Source organism: Giraffa tippelskirchi, chromosome 2 (assembly GCF_054371585.1).
Source record: "Giraffa tippelskirchi isolate mGirTip1 chromosome 2, T2T-mGirTip1v1.2.pri, whole genome shotgun sequence".
Lineage (NCBI taxonomy): Eukaryota > Metazoa > Chordata > Mammalia > Artiodactyla > Giraffidae > Giraffa > Giraffa tippelskirchi.
Genome location: NC_137276.1, coordinates 120,242,852 through 120,257,206, shown reverse-complemented (window position 1 = coordinate 120,257,206; position 14,355 = coordinate 120,242,852). Strand labels below are relative to the sequence as shown.

General features: G+C 43.5%; 1 protein-coding gene across 8 annotated transcripts in view; it reads right to left on the bottom strand.

Moving 5' to 3' along the window:
* The window catches only part of TBCE (tubulin folding cofactor E), an 87,512-nt gene that overhangs the window by 18,130 nt on the left and 55,027 nt on the right, over positions 1 to 14,355 (bottom strand). For 7 of the 8 annotated variants that reach the window (XM_081570437.1, XM_081570438.1, XM_081570436.1 and 4 more), the window contains 3 exons: positions 10,054 to 10,239; positions 5,498 to 5,586; positions 452 to 551 (listed from right to left, as the gene is read on the bottom strand). In XM_081570437.1, the coding sequence (XP_081426563.1) occupies positions 452 to 551; positions 5,498 to 5,586; positions 10,054 to 10,239 (375 nt within the window). Of the gene's footprint in view, positions 1 to 451; positions 552 to 5,497; positions 5,645 to 10,053; positions 10,240 to 14,355 lie in introns of those variants that run through there. The other variant, XM_081570439.1, reaches the window with a different exon arrangement.

Genomic DNA, 14,355 nt, shown 5'->3' with positions numbered 1-14,355 from the left:
TTAGTAAAATACAGAGCTCAGTGAAAAGCCCTTATGAGAAGTGAATTAAACAGTACCTCCACTGAAATAACTCATTCCTAAAGCAATTAAAGGCTAAGGGGTTCTGAGTGAACAAGCACTTTTAATCACATCTCCTTCTCCCCAGTTAAATATCAAGGTCCCCAGATGGCCCATCTTCTATGGTCAGTCTTGTAAAAAAACATGAAGACCTTCCAGTTCGACATGGTAACCTAACACTCCATCTAATCAAAAGTAAAACACATTCCCTATTAATGAATCGCCTCATGTGACCATTTAAAAAACTAGAATCAAAGAATATTAAAGAATATGTTAAACTTAGATAAATTCAACTCGGCTGTCCTCCCCGCCTCACTCCCACAGAGATGCTGTGAGGGAGCAGGAGAGATCAGGACTTTATATCATGTGCAGTTAGGCAACCACCAGTTCATACCTGAGATTAAGGACTTCCAGGTACTTGAGCTGACTGGCAATATCTATAACTTCTTCCCACGATGACAAGAGGTTTTTTGACAAATCGATGCTTCTAATATCTAAATGCACATGTTAAGAAACACTAATATGAAAAGATGCATAAAAGACAGGACAGTTGTTAGCTCAGTTCTGAACATGGGATTTTTACCTTTTGACTTTATACTTCCTAGTCTGCTTGAAATTTTTTTCTTGAGCACATATTACTTTTATCCCTTTTTAATCATCCAGGTGTTCATCTAGAAACTAAAAGGTTCACTCACATACTGCACACTTGAGGCAGACACAGTCAAGTGAGTGGGAACCAAATGTCATTAACACTAAACCATTCCAGCATTACTCCCCCATCAAAAAAACAAAAAAGGAGAAGACCAGGAAAAAACTCAACAGTGATGGTAACTGATTTGTCCAGCACCCAAGGTGTACCCACATATATTGCCTTTGGTACTATGGAGCCCCTGCAACCTTATGTCAAGCACACAAGTCTCCTCCCAGGGGGTATTGCTGAACTCTGCACCCCAGGAGCCCCCAAATAAGGAGAGGTGCCTACAGGGGGTCAACAGCAGTTACTTTGGAGACATGTTTAAAAGGGCTAAGAATGACCCGGAATTCTGAGGGTCTCCTGAGACTGGACGGAATCAGTGTGATACCCACCATCCCTGGTACAGGAATCCAGAGCGGGTAACCCAGCACAGAGAGAGGCCCGGGATGCCACGGGATGGTGGCAGTGCGTGCCATCAAGAGGCAGAGGAAAGCCTGAAGGACTGGACCAGCTCAAGGAGGACTGTACACACTATCCCTGTATGTATGGAAACTGTTCCTCTATCCTGCAAATAATGATTGGAGAGCAAGTGTCTAGCAGTGAACACGCCCATCAGAAAGCATGTGCATCTCTGGTGTGCCAGTTACAGACATGCCTCAGAGTCACAGAGCTGGGCCTGCAGCAAAGGAGGTGTGGGGGGATTTATACACAGTGCTCACGAAGGCCACCTTCCTGAGAAGGTGACCTGTGAGCAGGGCTGAAGGAAATGAGGGAATGACACCCTGGAGAAGAACATCGGGGCAAAGGGGACGACAGGAGCAAATGCCCTGACACTGGAATCAGTTTGACTATGGTGGGGGACCGCAAGCTCGTGTCTGCCAGGGCAGACGGGGTGGAGGCACTGGAAGGGAGGCCCCAGAGGCCAGGTCAGATCACAAAGGGCTAAGTCTCTGTTAGTCTCTACCTGCAAGGGGAGCTGCTGATGTGGGCTGACCCAGGTCTTTTAAAAGGCCATTCTACTGCACTGCTAAGGGACGCACTGCTAAGGGGCACACTGCAAGGAAACGACAGAGCAGAAAGGGGAGGTGGGAGGTTCCTGAACCAGAGGGGCAGCAGAGGGAAGGAGCTGACAGGACTCGTCAATGGATTCAGATGAGATTTGAGAAAAAAGGAAGAGTTAAATTAACCCTGAGGGTTTTGGCTGGTGTCACTGGAACTGCCCTTTATGGAGGAAGACTACAGAGGAGCAGGTTTGAGGGGACATATTCAATGTGAGATGACCGTAGACACCCCAACAGAGATAGCACACAGCAGATAGACAGGACTGGGATAGAGGCTGGAGGGCAGGACTCATCTCATCAGGAGAGGCCAAGGGTCAAAGGTCTGAGCCTGGGGTGTGCTGACCTCTGGCACCTCAGTCTGCCAGAAAGACTGAGGAGGAGCAGCGACAGAGGGAAAGAGAACCAGAGTCAAAGAACAACTGCCCACGGCCCAGGCGGTCCACTAGGGGCAGGGAGCATTTTGCTTTTTCACTGAAGAAAAAAACTGAGCATTCAGTAACCGTGCTGCCTGGTGCGGACCAACGGGTGTGAATTGAGATCCCAATCAGCCTCAGCCCCAGACCCATTTTCTTATAGCCCTCAATGCAACAGGGCATCATTGCCCATGAAACATGGAGAAAGTCACTTTTAATACAAATAGTGGTGTCCATCAACAGGGCTGGTTGGAGAGGAAAGACTTGCCAAAGAGGAAGCTCCACAAGGAGGCAGGAAGAGAGGAAGGCAGGCGGAAGAAAGGCCCAGAAAGGGATGAACCCAACCGGGCTGGCAAATCAGAGCCTGTGACCTGCTCCAGCTGCTGTGGTGTACTGAGGCCAGAGAGCTAAGGACGGTGTCCATGGTTTTAAATGGTTACATTTGAGGTGATCATGGAAGCATCCACACAATATCTCAGTTTGCTGGTTGGCCACAGGCCTAAGGTATTTATTCCTTGGCTCTTTAGGGGACAGCTTGCCAGCTCCTGACCTAAGGAGATCTGAAAGAACAGAGTGCAGGAGGGGCTTGGAAATAACACTCAGAACACTGGGGACAGGATTCTCATGTCGTGACATGAGACATGGAGCAGAAGCGTGCTCGTGCATGCTCCAGAGCTTGCTGCCAGCAGAGTGGAATTCAGTGGAGGAAGCAGCAGAGAAAAGCTGGGCCTCTACCACTAGGAGAACAGTGGCCACCTGAAGGTGTCCATCCACTTGAAAGGAAAAAGGGCTACAAGTGTGGGCCAGCTAGACACCATCTAGATACAGAACATCCCCAGCCCCCCCGGCTCCTCCCCCAGCTGCTTGGCCATCCACTCGCTCTGAGGGTCTCAAAGCCACCACAGGGTCAGTGGGGCTGACCCTGACCTGGGCCCTTCCTCCTGCCCCTGCACTGCAGCCCCTCATGCTGCCGTGTCCCCACCGCCGCTCCGTCCTAGACACGGACCCGCATGCAAGGGTTGGGCTGGGCACTTTTTGTGCCTGGTGGTCAAACTCCACTGCCCTTTATTCTCATCATTCCTGCTAATGCCGGGCCATCTGGCTGGTTGGAAAGGGTTCATGTCCAGTCATTCTCCACTCGCTTGTGCTTTCCATTGTGTAGCTAGAATTATACATATTTCTACTAGCCTGTACAGAGCACAGCTGTTGCTGCAGCTGCTGCTGCTAAGTCGCTTCCGTCATGTCCGACTCTGTGTGACCCCATAGACGGCAGCCCCCCAGGCTCCCCCATCCCTGGGATTCTCCAGGCAAGAATACTGGAGCGGGTTGCCATTTCCTTCTCCAATGCATGAAAATGAAAAGTGAAAGTGAAGTCACTCAGTCGTGTCCGACTCTTAGCGGCCCCATGGACTGCAGCCTACCAGGCTCCTCCGTCCATGGGATTTTCCAGGCAAGAGTATTGGAGTGGGGTGCCATTGCCTTCTCCAACAGAGCACAGGGACCACCTGTATTCTGACTTCAACTTGATGTAGTGGCCCCACACCCATACATGCACGCACACGCGCGCGCACACACACACACACACACACTTGAGCACACACAGTCCTGGAAGCTCTGTCACTCTTGCTCCTGTGGGCAGAGGCTCCTCCCCAAGTTCAGAGACACCTCTTCCCAGCCAAGCTCTCCGATCTGATGTGCTCCCACCACCATCCGTCCCAGGTCAGTGAAGGACCTGAGAGAAGGATCAGTCTAGAAACAATGGCTGGATTAAACACACCAGGCAATCCTTCAACTTCGGGTGAGAATTCAATCAGCAAGTGCAAGGCATTCATCACTGGGTCTGCAAATATAGGCTGTGACTTGATTATCTCAGCAAACCTCATTGCCTCATGTCTTGGGGGACATTCTTGCCCAGGAGAAAGCAGTATAAACAAGCAAGATGTTGATTGCCCAGCACACTGCTGACAACTCCAATCAGCCGATCTACACACCCAAACCCCTCTGCTGACCAGAGCTTTTCTGTGTGCTGAAAATGAGCCTTGAACCACCCAATTCCCAGTCTTCCAAAACCATTGAGGAGGAGGCCAGGCAGATTATAGAATGCGCCACGCACTTCTCTGGCACTTTGGTCCTTACCTAACTCCATTCCACACCCACCTCAATGCCCTGACTCTGCTGCCTAACCTGCAGAGGAAACAACCACATCTGGGGCAAAGGTACAGTGGGGGCACTACTCACGGGCAGAAAGGACCAGTGGTTGCAAGTTCCAGCAGACCCCCAGGGCCAAGGGACTATAACTCTGAGACACTGGCTTGGGGAGTTGTGCTTCAATTCCTATCACAAGGTAGGCAGCGTCAGGGTGGTTAGAAATATTTTGCTAAAAGAAAGCTCTTCATCAGCCATCTCCTCAGTCGAGAGATCTGACTATGAGCTGCTGTCTTTTGCATAAACTATTATGCAGAGACGAGGCAGACTTAAGGAATTGGGAGAAGACCTTTTAAAGTTAGAGAAAGTCTATTTGACTTGCCACTTTTTGTTTTTAATGCCAAAAGATGCATTTATTTGGGGTTTGTTAGGACTGTAGCAGATCCAAGAAGCACTTGAACTGTGCTCTACGAGACTACAAAATGGGGCAAGTTTATTATGTTTTTTTTTTAGACCGACCTCTATTTTTAGCTGTGGGCGTAAGAGGAACATAGGGCAAAAAACAAAGAACACACTTATAAGAGATAGAGACAAATTTGGAAAAGCTTGTTTTTGAGGTATGATTTCAAACCGCATTGCTGCGTGAGCAGGAACCTTAATAATGGAAAGAATTTACTTTCCTCCCTCTAAGGAAGGCTGTCGGGGCTGGTGCAGTGGCCCTGGGTACCACCCAAGACTCCAGTCCCTCTCCATGCCTTCCCTCCCAGGCTACCCTGGACGGCTCTCGTCCCACAGCCTGGCTGCCGAGCCCTGGACCCTCTGTCTGTGCTTAAAGACGGGGCGGGCAGGATGGAGGGCAATGGACAGAAGCTGATCCAGCCACGTCTGTACCCCTGAAGAAGCCCTGTCCAGAAACTCCCATTTTACCTCTCCCTGGTCAGGGTGAGTCACACACCCCACTTGAAAGCAAATGGTCTAGGAAGGTAATAATTTACCTAAGCGGCGACAACCTCAGGTGAAACCGAGTCCCCGTTAGGAGAATGGACACTGGGTAGGGAACCAGGGTGTCTGGCTCAAGTGTTAAATCCAGCCAGACCCCAGTGATGAGTTCTCATTGGAAAGGATACTAGGACAAGCTTTGGCAATTCCTCCTTTGTCACCAGCACCATTTACTGCGCAGTTCCTCAGAGAAACTTCTTGCAACTTGCTCAGCTGACTGTATGAAAAACACATAGTTCACATGCAGACATAAACATGTACGCTATCCATCGGCCCTTTAAAAAATTAAAAAGCGTTTTAGACACATAAAAAGGCACCAAAAATAATAGTATCCACCACCCAACTTAAGAAATTAAGCCTTACTGGAAAAAAAAAAAGAAAGCACTACAAACATACATATACACAACACTGAAATCTTCTTGAGTCCCTTTCCATTGCCCTCTCCTCTCGTCCTCCACTCCCCATAGGGAACCAGGGCACTGGGTTCAGTGTTGACTTAATCTTAAGCATTTCTTAATAGTTTTACTATTTTTTTATAGTTTACTATTTTACTCTTCTAGTAGTTTTACTATATTTCCATGTCCCTAAACAGTTACTGCAGTTTTGAATATTATAAAATTTGACATAAACGGTAGCGTACGGTGTTTAACTTTCTCCTCCTGTGACTAACTTTCTCCCTCAACAATACCTTGTTCAGCACTGAGATAGGACTACCTGGACACATGCTCTAGAATGTACATGTTCACACCTGTAGTCTGTCACCAGAGAGAGACTACAGTTGGTTTATTTGCTCCTCTGGTGACAGGTAGATATTCCCAACAGTGCTAAAGGACACACTACTGTATCCTTTTTGCACTCACGTGGCAAAATCTCTCTAGGGATATAGCCTCGAGAGCATGTGTGTGTATCTTTAGCCCTTTTAGATCCTCTCAGAAGACACTTTTTTAAGTGCAGAGAATCTGTGTTCTGTTCCTTCAAAGAGGCCATGTGTTACAGCACCGGAGAGTGTTTAGAACACAGGATCTGGAGCCAGACTGCCTTGGTTCAGTCCTGATCCCACTCTCCTCTGGCCTTAGATGTGTTAACATCTTTACACCTCAGATGCCACATCCACACGCCCGTGATCATGGTGGCATTATTCACAATGGTCACATGGAAGCAACCGAGTGCCCACTGACCAAGGAATAAAGTTCAGTCAATCCATACAACGGAGTATTATTCAGTCTTAAAAAGGAAGGAACAACATTTGTGAACCTGGAAGACATTATGCCATGTGAAAGAGGCCAGTCACAAAAGGACAAATACTATATGCCTGCATTTATATGAGGTACCTAGGTGAGAGCCAACTTCACAGACGCAGAAGTAGAATGGTGGCTGCCACGGGCCAGGGGCGGGAGAGAAGCGGAGCTGCTATTTAAGGGCTGCAAGGTTTCAGTCTGGGGAGAAGAGAAGGTTCTGAAGATGGACAGTGCTGTTGGTTACACAACAGTGGGAATGTACCTAACCCTACTGACCTATACACTTAAAGTTAAGATGGGGATTTCCCTGTTGGTCCAGTGGTTAAGAATCTGCCATGCAATTCAGGGGATGCAGGCTCAATCCCTGGTCCAGGAACTAAGATCCCACATGCCTCAGAGTAACTAAGCTTATGCACCACAACAGTCTGTATGCAGCAACGAAAAGATCCCACATGCTGCAACTAAGACCTGATGCAGCCAAATTAAAAAAAAAAAAAAGGTTAAGATGGTAAATTTTACATTATGTATATTTTACGACTTTTATATGCTATAATTTAGCGGGTCAGTATTTGTGAAACCCTCAGAATACAGTGTGACATATAGTAAGTCATTTTACAAGCATTTATAAAAGTAAAAGTAAAACTGACAACCTCTGGGGGAATACGAAGACCAACCTGCAAGGCATGAGCTATTAGTCACAGAAACTTGAGGGAAAGCAAAGTCCTGGGGGGTAGGCAGCCAGACTTTCTCAGTTCATGGGGCCCTCAGCACTTCAGTTATTTTCCACAGTGCCCCGAGGCCAAAAGAAAGTACCATTTAGTAAGCAATTAGGGCCAAACAAGTTTATAATTATTTACGTCCTGTCAAACTAGTGCCTACTGGGCACTATACAACTTCTCAAACCCTGGAGTCTGAATGGACCCCACCCCTCCTTTTCCTGTTCCATGATGATTTTCAGGAGATACAGTACTTGCTTTTCTTTCAGCACAAGAGTGACCCAAAACCAAGCTTTGCAGGTATGTGACACAATGGAAAGAAGAGTAGGAATATCATGAAACTCAACTACCTGCAACTAGTAGTTCACGCCACGTCCAACAGATGTCACTGTTTCCCTCTAAAATGAAAACTATCCTGCTGGACCCCAACGAGTTCCATGTGATGCCTGGAAGCTTAGGGATCCAGGTCTCAATTCAGACCTCAGTCAGAGCCACAGTCATCTCCAAAGAGAAACCATACACAGTGGTTTTCATTTGGTTTTGCTTCCCTCATTATAAGTCTTTTCTCAGTGCTGCAAACTCAAAGCTGGTCAGCTGGAATTATTAAGGAGATAATACAATGGCTTAAAGTTGAGGTTGAGTTGAGTGGTTAAGACTCCACACTCCCAATGCAGGGGGGACGAGTTGATCCCACATAAGATCCCACGCACGGCACAGCATGGCCAAATTAAAAAAAAAAAAAAAAAAGCAAGCATCACTCCAACAGTGATGCCTACCACTTGTTATTCCCAAGAGTTCTAACAGCTTAGGTATTACTTTAGAAATGAGGAAACTGAAGCTTAGAAACCAAAAAAGCTCTAACTGGTGTCAGGACTAGAAAGAAAGCGGCTGAGCTGACATCTGAACACAGCCTGACTGACTCCAACACTGGGTCCTTACAAGAAAGACACTAGCTAATTGGTGAACACATTGATATGCAAGCAGTAGTCATTCACTAGAAAACTGAGTTATGCAGCTGTTCATAAACCAGGGGAGAAAAATCTGTTGGCAATTTGTTAATACTCACAGTGCCCATGGTGTTCTCTGAAAGAGATCAACCAACAGGTGGAAAAAGTACCTCTTCTGGTGTAAAAAAAATTTTTTCTAATATTTGCATTTTAAATGGAAAAACTGAAGCAAAGAACTCTAACCCTATGAAGGATCTAGTTCTGTAAGTGTTAGTCACTCGGTTGTGTCCAACTCTTTAGGACTCCATAGATGGCAGCCTGCCAGGCTTCTCTGTCCATGGAATTCTCCAGGCAAGAATACTAAAGTGAGTAGCCATTCCCTTCTCTAGGGGATCTTCCTGACCCAAGGATCAAACTCGGGTCTCCTGCACTGCAGGCAGATTCCTTACCATCTGAGCCACCAGGGAAGCCCCACAGTTCTATAAATCAACAGCAAAAATCATCCACATTCGTTGTCTCTCAGTGGTGCATTAGTCGTGACTCCTTCGTTCGATGTATATTTTCTAAGTCCTCAACAATGAATGTATGTTATTTGTAATTAATAGTCAAGTTACTGCTTTTTCAAAAATCTTGATTTGTGTGTGTTTTTTTTTTAAATGCTAAAAACCAGAGGTATCAAGAAATGAATTTACTAGGAGTTCCTTCATGGTCTAGTGGTTAGAACTCTGGGCTCTCACAGTCATGGCCTAGGTTCAATCCTTGGTCAGGGAACTTAGATTCTGCAAGCCACATTTTGACTACAGCCAAAAAAAAAAAAAAAAATTAATTTTAAAAAAGGAAATGTGTTTACTTTTCAACCTTGTGCCCATGTGCAGTTAAATTCTGTATCATGTTTAAATCACCATAATAATAACAAGAACAATAAAAAGATAGCAAATAATTTAATTTTGAACAGAATCACAGTTTAACTCTTTCAGAGACTGAAGGTGTCAATAGCAGCAAATCTACTCTTCAGAGTGGCCACCAGGGGTCACTACTAGGACAGCTCATCCAGGTCAGGGTCACACACCACACACTGACCATCGCTAAAGAAGCACAACCTGAGAAGTCACACAAAACCACAGTTGTGCATAGCTTTGTGTGAATATTAGCTTCCACTCTGGTTCACATGGTGCATCAGAATAAGCAATGAGGCTCTCTGCAGAGCATCACTGTGTTCAAAGAGTTTGAAAGTGCAGAGAAAGTTCAAACACAGCAGTTTCAAAATGCATTTAGTGCCCCTTAGACACAGTCACTTCGGGGTACATTTTAAAAGCAAGAGCCCATGGTATCCAGTAGGTCTGGGATGGGACCCAGAATTCAGCATGTTTCAAAAGCAGCCCAGGTGATGAGGATGTGCAGATAGAGACTGGAACTACTGGGTTTTAGAAGGTGCCATCGTGCTACATGGCACAGGTAACAAAGTAGACTTGTTTCCATTCCTGACTTATCAAATGTTCAACCTTAGTTCCTTAATAATTAGTCAATACAGTAGAGTATGGTATAAAATAACAGGCAAATCAACGTTTTTCTTTCAATCTAGAAAAGTCTTGTGCTAAAATAAGAACTTTAATTTCCCTAAATATTCAATCCTTGGATCCTGCTGATTGCAATTTTGTGATTTGCAGAAAAGAGACCAGCTTGGGAGCAAAGTTCTCAGCATTGACACATAGTCAAGTGAACTTGAATCCTGAACTTGGATGAAACTGTCAAAGTCAGCTCTATCATCATCAGTTTCACTTACCTTTGCTGTTTTATAACAGAGTCAAAACCAATGGTTTCTACAGGTTTATTTCCAATTATAACAATCTGCTCTGTTTCCTCTTCCTTTGGTTCATCTTCCAGCACATAGCGGTTCTTAATTGCAGTGAGAAAGTCTACCCCAAAATTTACTTTGTTTGGACGAATGAAGGATCCGCCTGTTGGGTGCCTGGAAATGGAGATAAACAGAACAGAGAGGATATCATCCGTAGGGACACTCAAGTAAGATCACATGCACAAAAGTCCTTTATAAATTGTCAGTCTGCCACAAATGTAAAATGTCTGCATTTACAAATGAATTAGCAAATAAAAGCTATTAAACAATTTTTAAAAAGAAGGAGAAAGCAAGTATCATCCACCAAGAATGGCCATAAGGCAATGTTCTGAAGGTTTTCAAAATTTTCCGTATGCTAAAAAAGTAAAAACAGCATAAAAGGGAATGTTTAAAAAAAAGTGTAATTGATACAATTGATCAGAAAGGGTTGAGAGCTGATGCAAGCATGTAAAATCCCAACAGATAAACAGATAAGAAATATAGAACAGATAATTCATAAAACAGAAAAGAGTATTAAAACCTTGGGGGAAAGTTTCACCTTGCTAATGATTAAGAAATGCAAATTTGGCACTTCCCTAGTGGCTCTGTGGTAAAGAATCCTCCTACCAATGCAGGAGACACGGGTTCGATCCCTGGTCTGGGAAGACCCCATATGCTGCAGGGCAACAAAGCCCATGCTCCACAACTACTGAGCCTGTGCTCTAGAGCCCACAAGCCACAACTACTGAGCCCACAGGCCACAACTATTACAGCCTGCACGCCTAGAGCCCACGCTCCACATTAAGAGAAGCCACAGCAATGAGAAGCCCATGTACTAGAACTAGAGAGTGCCCGCCCCTCACTGCCACAACTAGAAAAGAAACTCACAGCGCAACAAACACCCAGCACAGCCAAAAATTTGAAATTTAAAAAATAAATTAAAAAAAAGTAAATTCAAACAATGAAACTATTTTCAATAAAACTGGCAAAAAATAAAGTCCTAACATTCAAAGACTGCAAGGTTGAGTTAGTGTTTGATTGTATAATCATACTGCTGGGAATCTGTCAGCAGGCAATAATTTAAAAATAAAAACAAAAGTGCATTTACAAAGATTCTATATAATAGCATTTTTTTTATAATTGAGGAATTCTGGAAACCATAAAAATGTCCAGCTGGACAGGAACTAGATGAGGTCATTAAAATATTCTAGCTGTAATACTTAAGAAAATTACTTACAGAATAATGCTGAGATTTTTAAAAACTGATCCAAATTGTACATGACACAACTACAGAAGAATCTTATCTATGGCTAGAGAAAGACTGAATAAGGACACAAAGAAATGAAAACATTTGTGGATAACAGGATTATGTACAAAATCTTTTAAATTATAACCTGAACTAATGAAAGTTCAAATATGGGGATAAAATAGAGCATGAATATTCTATATTCTACAGAAATATAGGATATTTTACTATAATTTATATTTACCATTTATATATTTTATATAAATTTATATTTACCATAATTTACATAATTTTAAATTATAAAATTGTTTTATAGCAATTTTAGCAATAATCTCTAGCAGAATTTAATAAAAATATTAATCATATTGCCATATGTAAGGACTATTGTCAGGCTTTTCAAGAGATTCAAAACAGATCTTTAGACACACTACATTTCACTAGCAGCACTGGATCACGGCAACAAGACCTGTCAGGGAAATTCAAGTATGCTTATAAAACAGCTGAAAATGGTAGTATCATTTGATCACATTAGAGAATAAATGATGAAATACATGAATCATCAGAAATTGTACAATAAACACTATTTTGGCTTATACGCTTTAACTCTTAAATCAAACTTCCCTAGAAATCACCATAATTAAAGGGGAAGAAATACTACTGATGATAAATTTTGTCAATATAAACATATATACATTTTTTTCTAGAATGTGGCTCTAGAGAGATTACCAGATTGTGAAAGGTATTTGTAACCCCAAAGTCAGAAGAGATGCTACAGGCAAAAAGTGGCCCAGAGGTCATGAGGACCCCCAGAGAAGGCAGTGTCCTGGAAGGCAATGAAGAGTGGACAATCGTGTCCAGGACTTCTGGCCACAGAATCTAGCAACTGGAAAGTACCCTGGAAGAAGTAGCTGGGATGGGGCCATGAGGCAAGTTCCAAACAGTGAGAGGAGACTGGGCTTAGATTACTCTCACTCTGAGGAGTTTTATTGGAAAGGGGAGATGTTTTAAGACAGGACAAGGTATCAAACCTATATGCTGATGAAGATAACCCTACAGAGAGGGGGAAATTGTTGATGCAGGAAATTAAATTCTCTGTTGCAGCAAAATCACGTTCTGAATCTGTGTTGTCTGCTGGGATATCAGAGGATCACTGTCTACCAGATGCTGCCTAGAAAATACTTTGGTTTTGTTTTTTCTCCCTGGTTTTTTCATTGTGGTAAAAGTCACATAATATAAAATATACTATTTTAACAAATTTAACTGTACACAACATTCACACTGTTGTATGGCTCTCACCATCACCAATCTCCCAGATTTTTCACCTTCCTAAACTGAAACTCTGTCCCCATTAAACACCAATTCCCCACCCACTCCCATCCAGCCCTTGGCATCTACCAGCGTCCTTTCTGACTCTATGAATTTGACTATTCTAGGTACCTCGTATAAGTGAAATTAAACAGTATTTGTCTACACCTAATGTAGACTGGTATGCAGAAATAATATTGCTTTAACTGTAGGAATTTAAGGGATTAGATCTGATAGAGTGCCTGAAGAACTATGGACGGAGGTTCATGACACTGTACAGGAGGCAGTGATCAAGACCATCCCCAAGAAAAGGAAATGCAAAACGGCAAAATGGTTGTCTGAGGAGGTCTTACAAATAGCTGAGAAAAGAAGAGAAGCAAAAGGCAAAGGAGAAAAAGAAAGATATACCCATTTGAATGCAGAATTAATAGCAAGGAGAGATAAGAAAGCCTTCTTCAGTGATCAATGCAAAGAAACAGAGGAAAACAATAGAATGGGAAAGACTAGAGATCTCTTCAAGAAAATTGGATATCAAAGGAATATTTCATGCAAAAATGGGCACAATGAAGGACAGAAATGGTATGGACCTAACAGAAGCAGAAGATATTAAGAAGAGGCAGCAAGAATACACAGAAAAACTACACAAAAAAGATCTTGATGACCCAGATAACCACAATCATGTGATCACTCACCTAGAGCAATCCTGGAATGCGAAGTCAAGTGGGTCTTAGGAAGCATCACTACAAACAGAGCATCACTACAAACAAATCACTACGAACAAACACTCAAATTCCAGTTGAGCTATTTCAAATCCTTAAAGATGATGTTAAAGTACTGCACTCAATATGCCAGCAAATTTGGAAAACTCAGCAGTGGCCACAGGACTGGAAAAGGTCAGTTTTCATTCCAATCCCAGAGACAGTCAATGCCAAAGAATGTTCAAACTACCACACTATTGCACTCATCTCACACACTAGCAAAGTAATGCTCAAAATTCTCCAAGTGAGGCTTCAACAGTACATGAACCGAGAACTGCCAGATACTCAACTGGATTTAGAAAAGGCAGAGGAACCAGAGCTCAAGTTGTCAACATCTGCTGGATCATCGAAAAAGCAAGAGAGTACCAGAAAAGCATCTACTTCTGCTTTATGCATTACACCAAAGCTGTTGAATGTGTAGATCACAAACTGTGGAAAATTCTTCAAGAGATAGGAAAACGAGACCACTTTACCTGCCTCCTGAGAAACCTGTATGCAGGTCAAGAAGCAACAGTTAGAACCAGACATGGAACAACAGACTGGTTCCAAATTGGGAAAGGAGTATGTCAAGGCTGTATACTGTCGCCCTGCTTATTTAACTTATATTCAGAGTACATCAAGCAAAATGCTGGGCAGGACGGAGCACAAGCTTGAATCAAGATTGCTGGGAGAAATATCAATAACCTCAGATACGCAGATGACACCACCCTATGGCAGAAAACAAAGAAGAACTAAAGAGCCTCTTGAAAGTGAAAAAGCTTAAAATTCAACAATCAGAAAATGACGATCATGGCATCCAGTCCCATCACTTCTTGGCAAATAGATGGGGAAACAATGGAAACAATGACAGACCTTATTTTTTTCGGGCTCTAAAATCACTGCAGATGGTGACTGCAGCCATGAAATTAAAAGACACTTGCTCCTTGGAAGAAAAGCTATTAC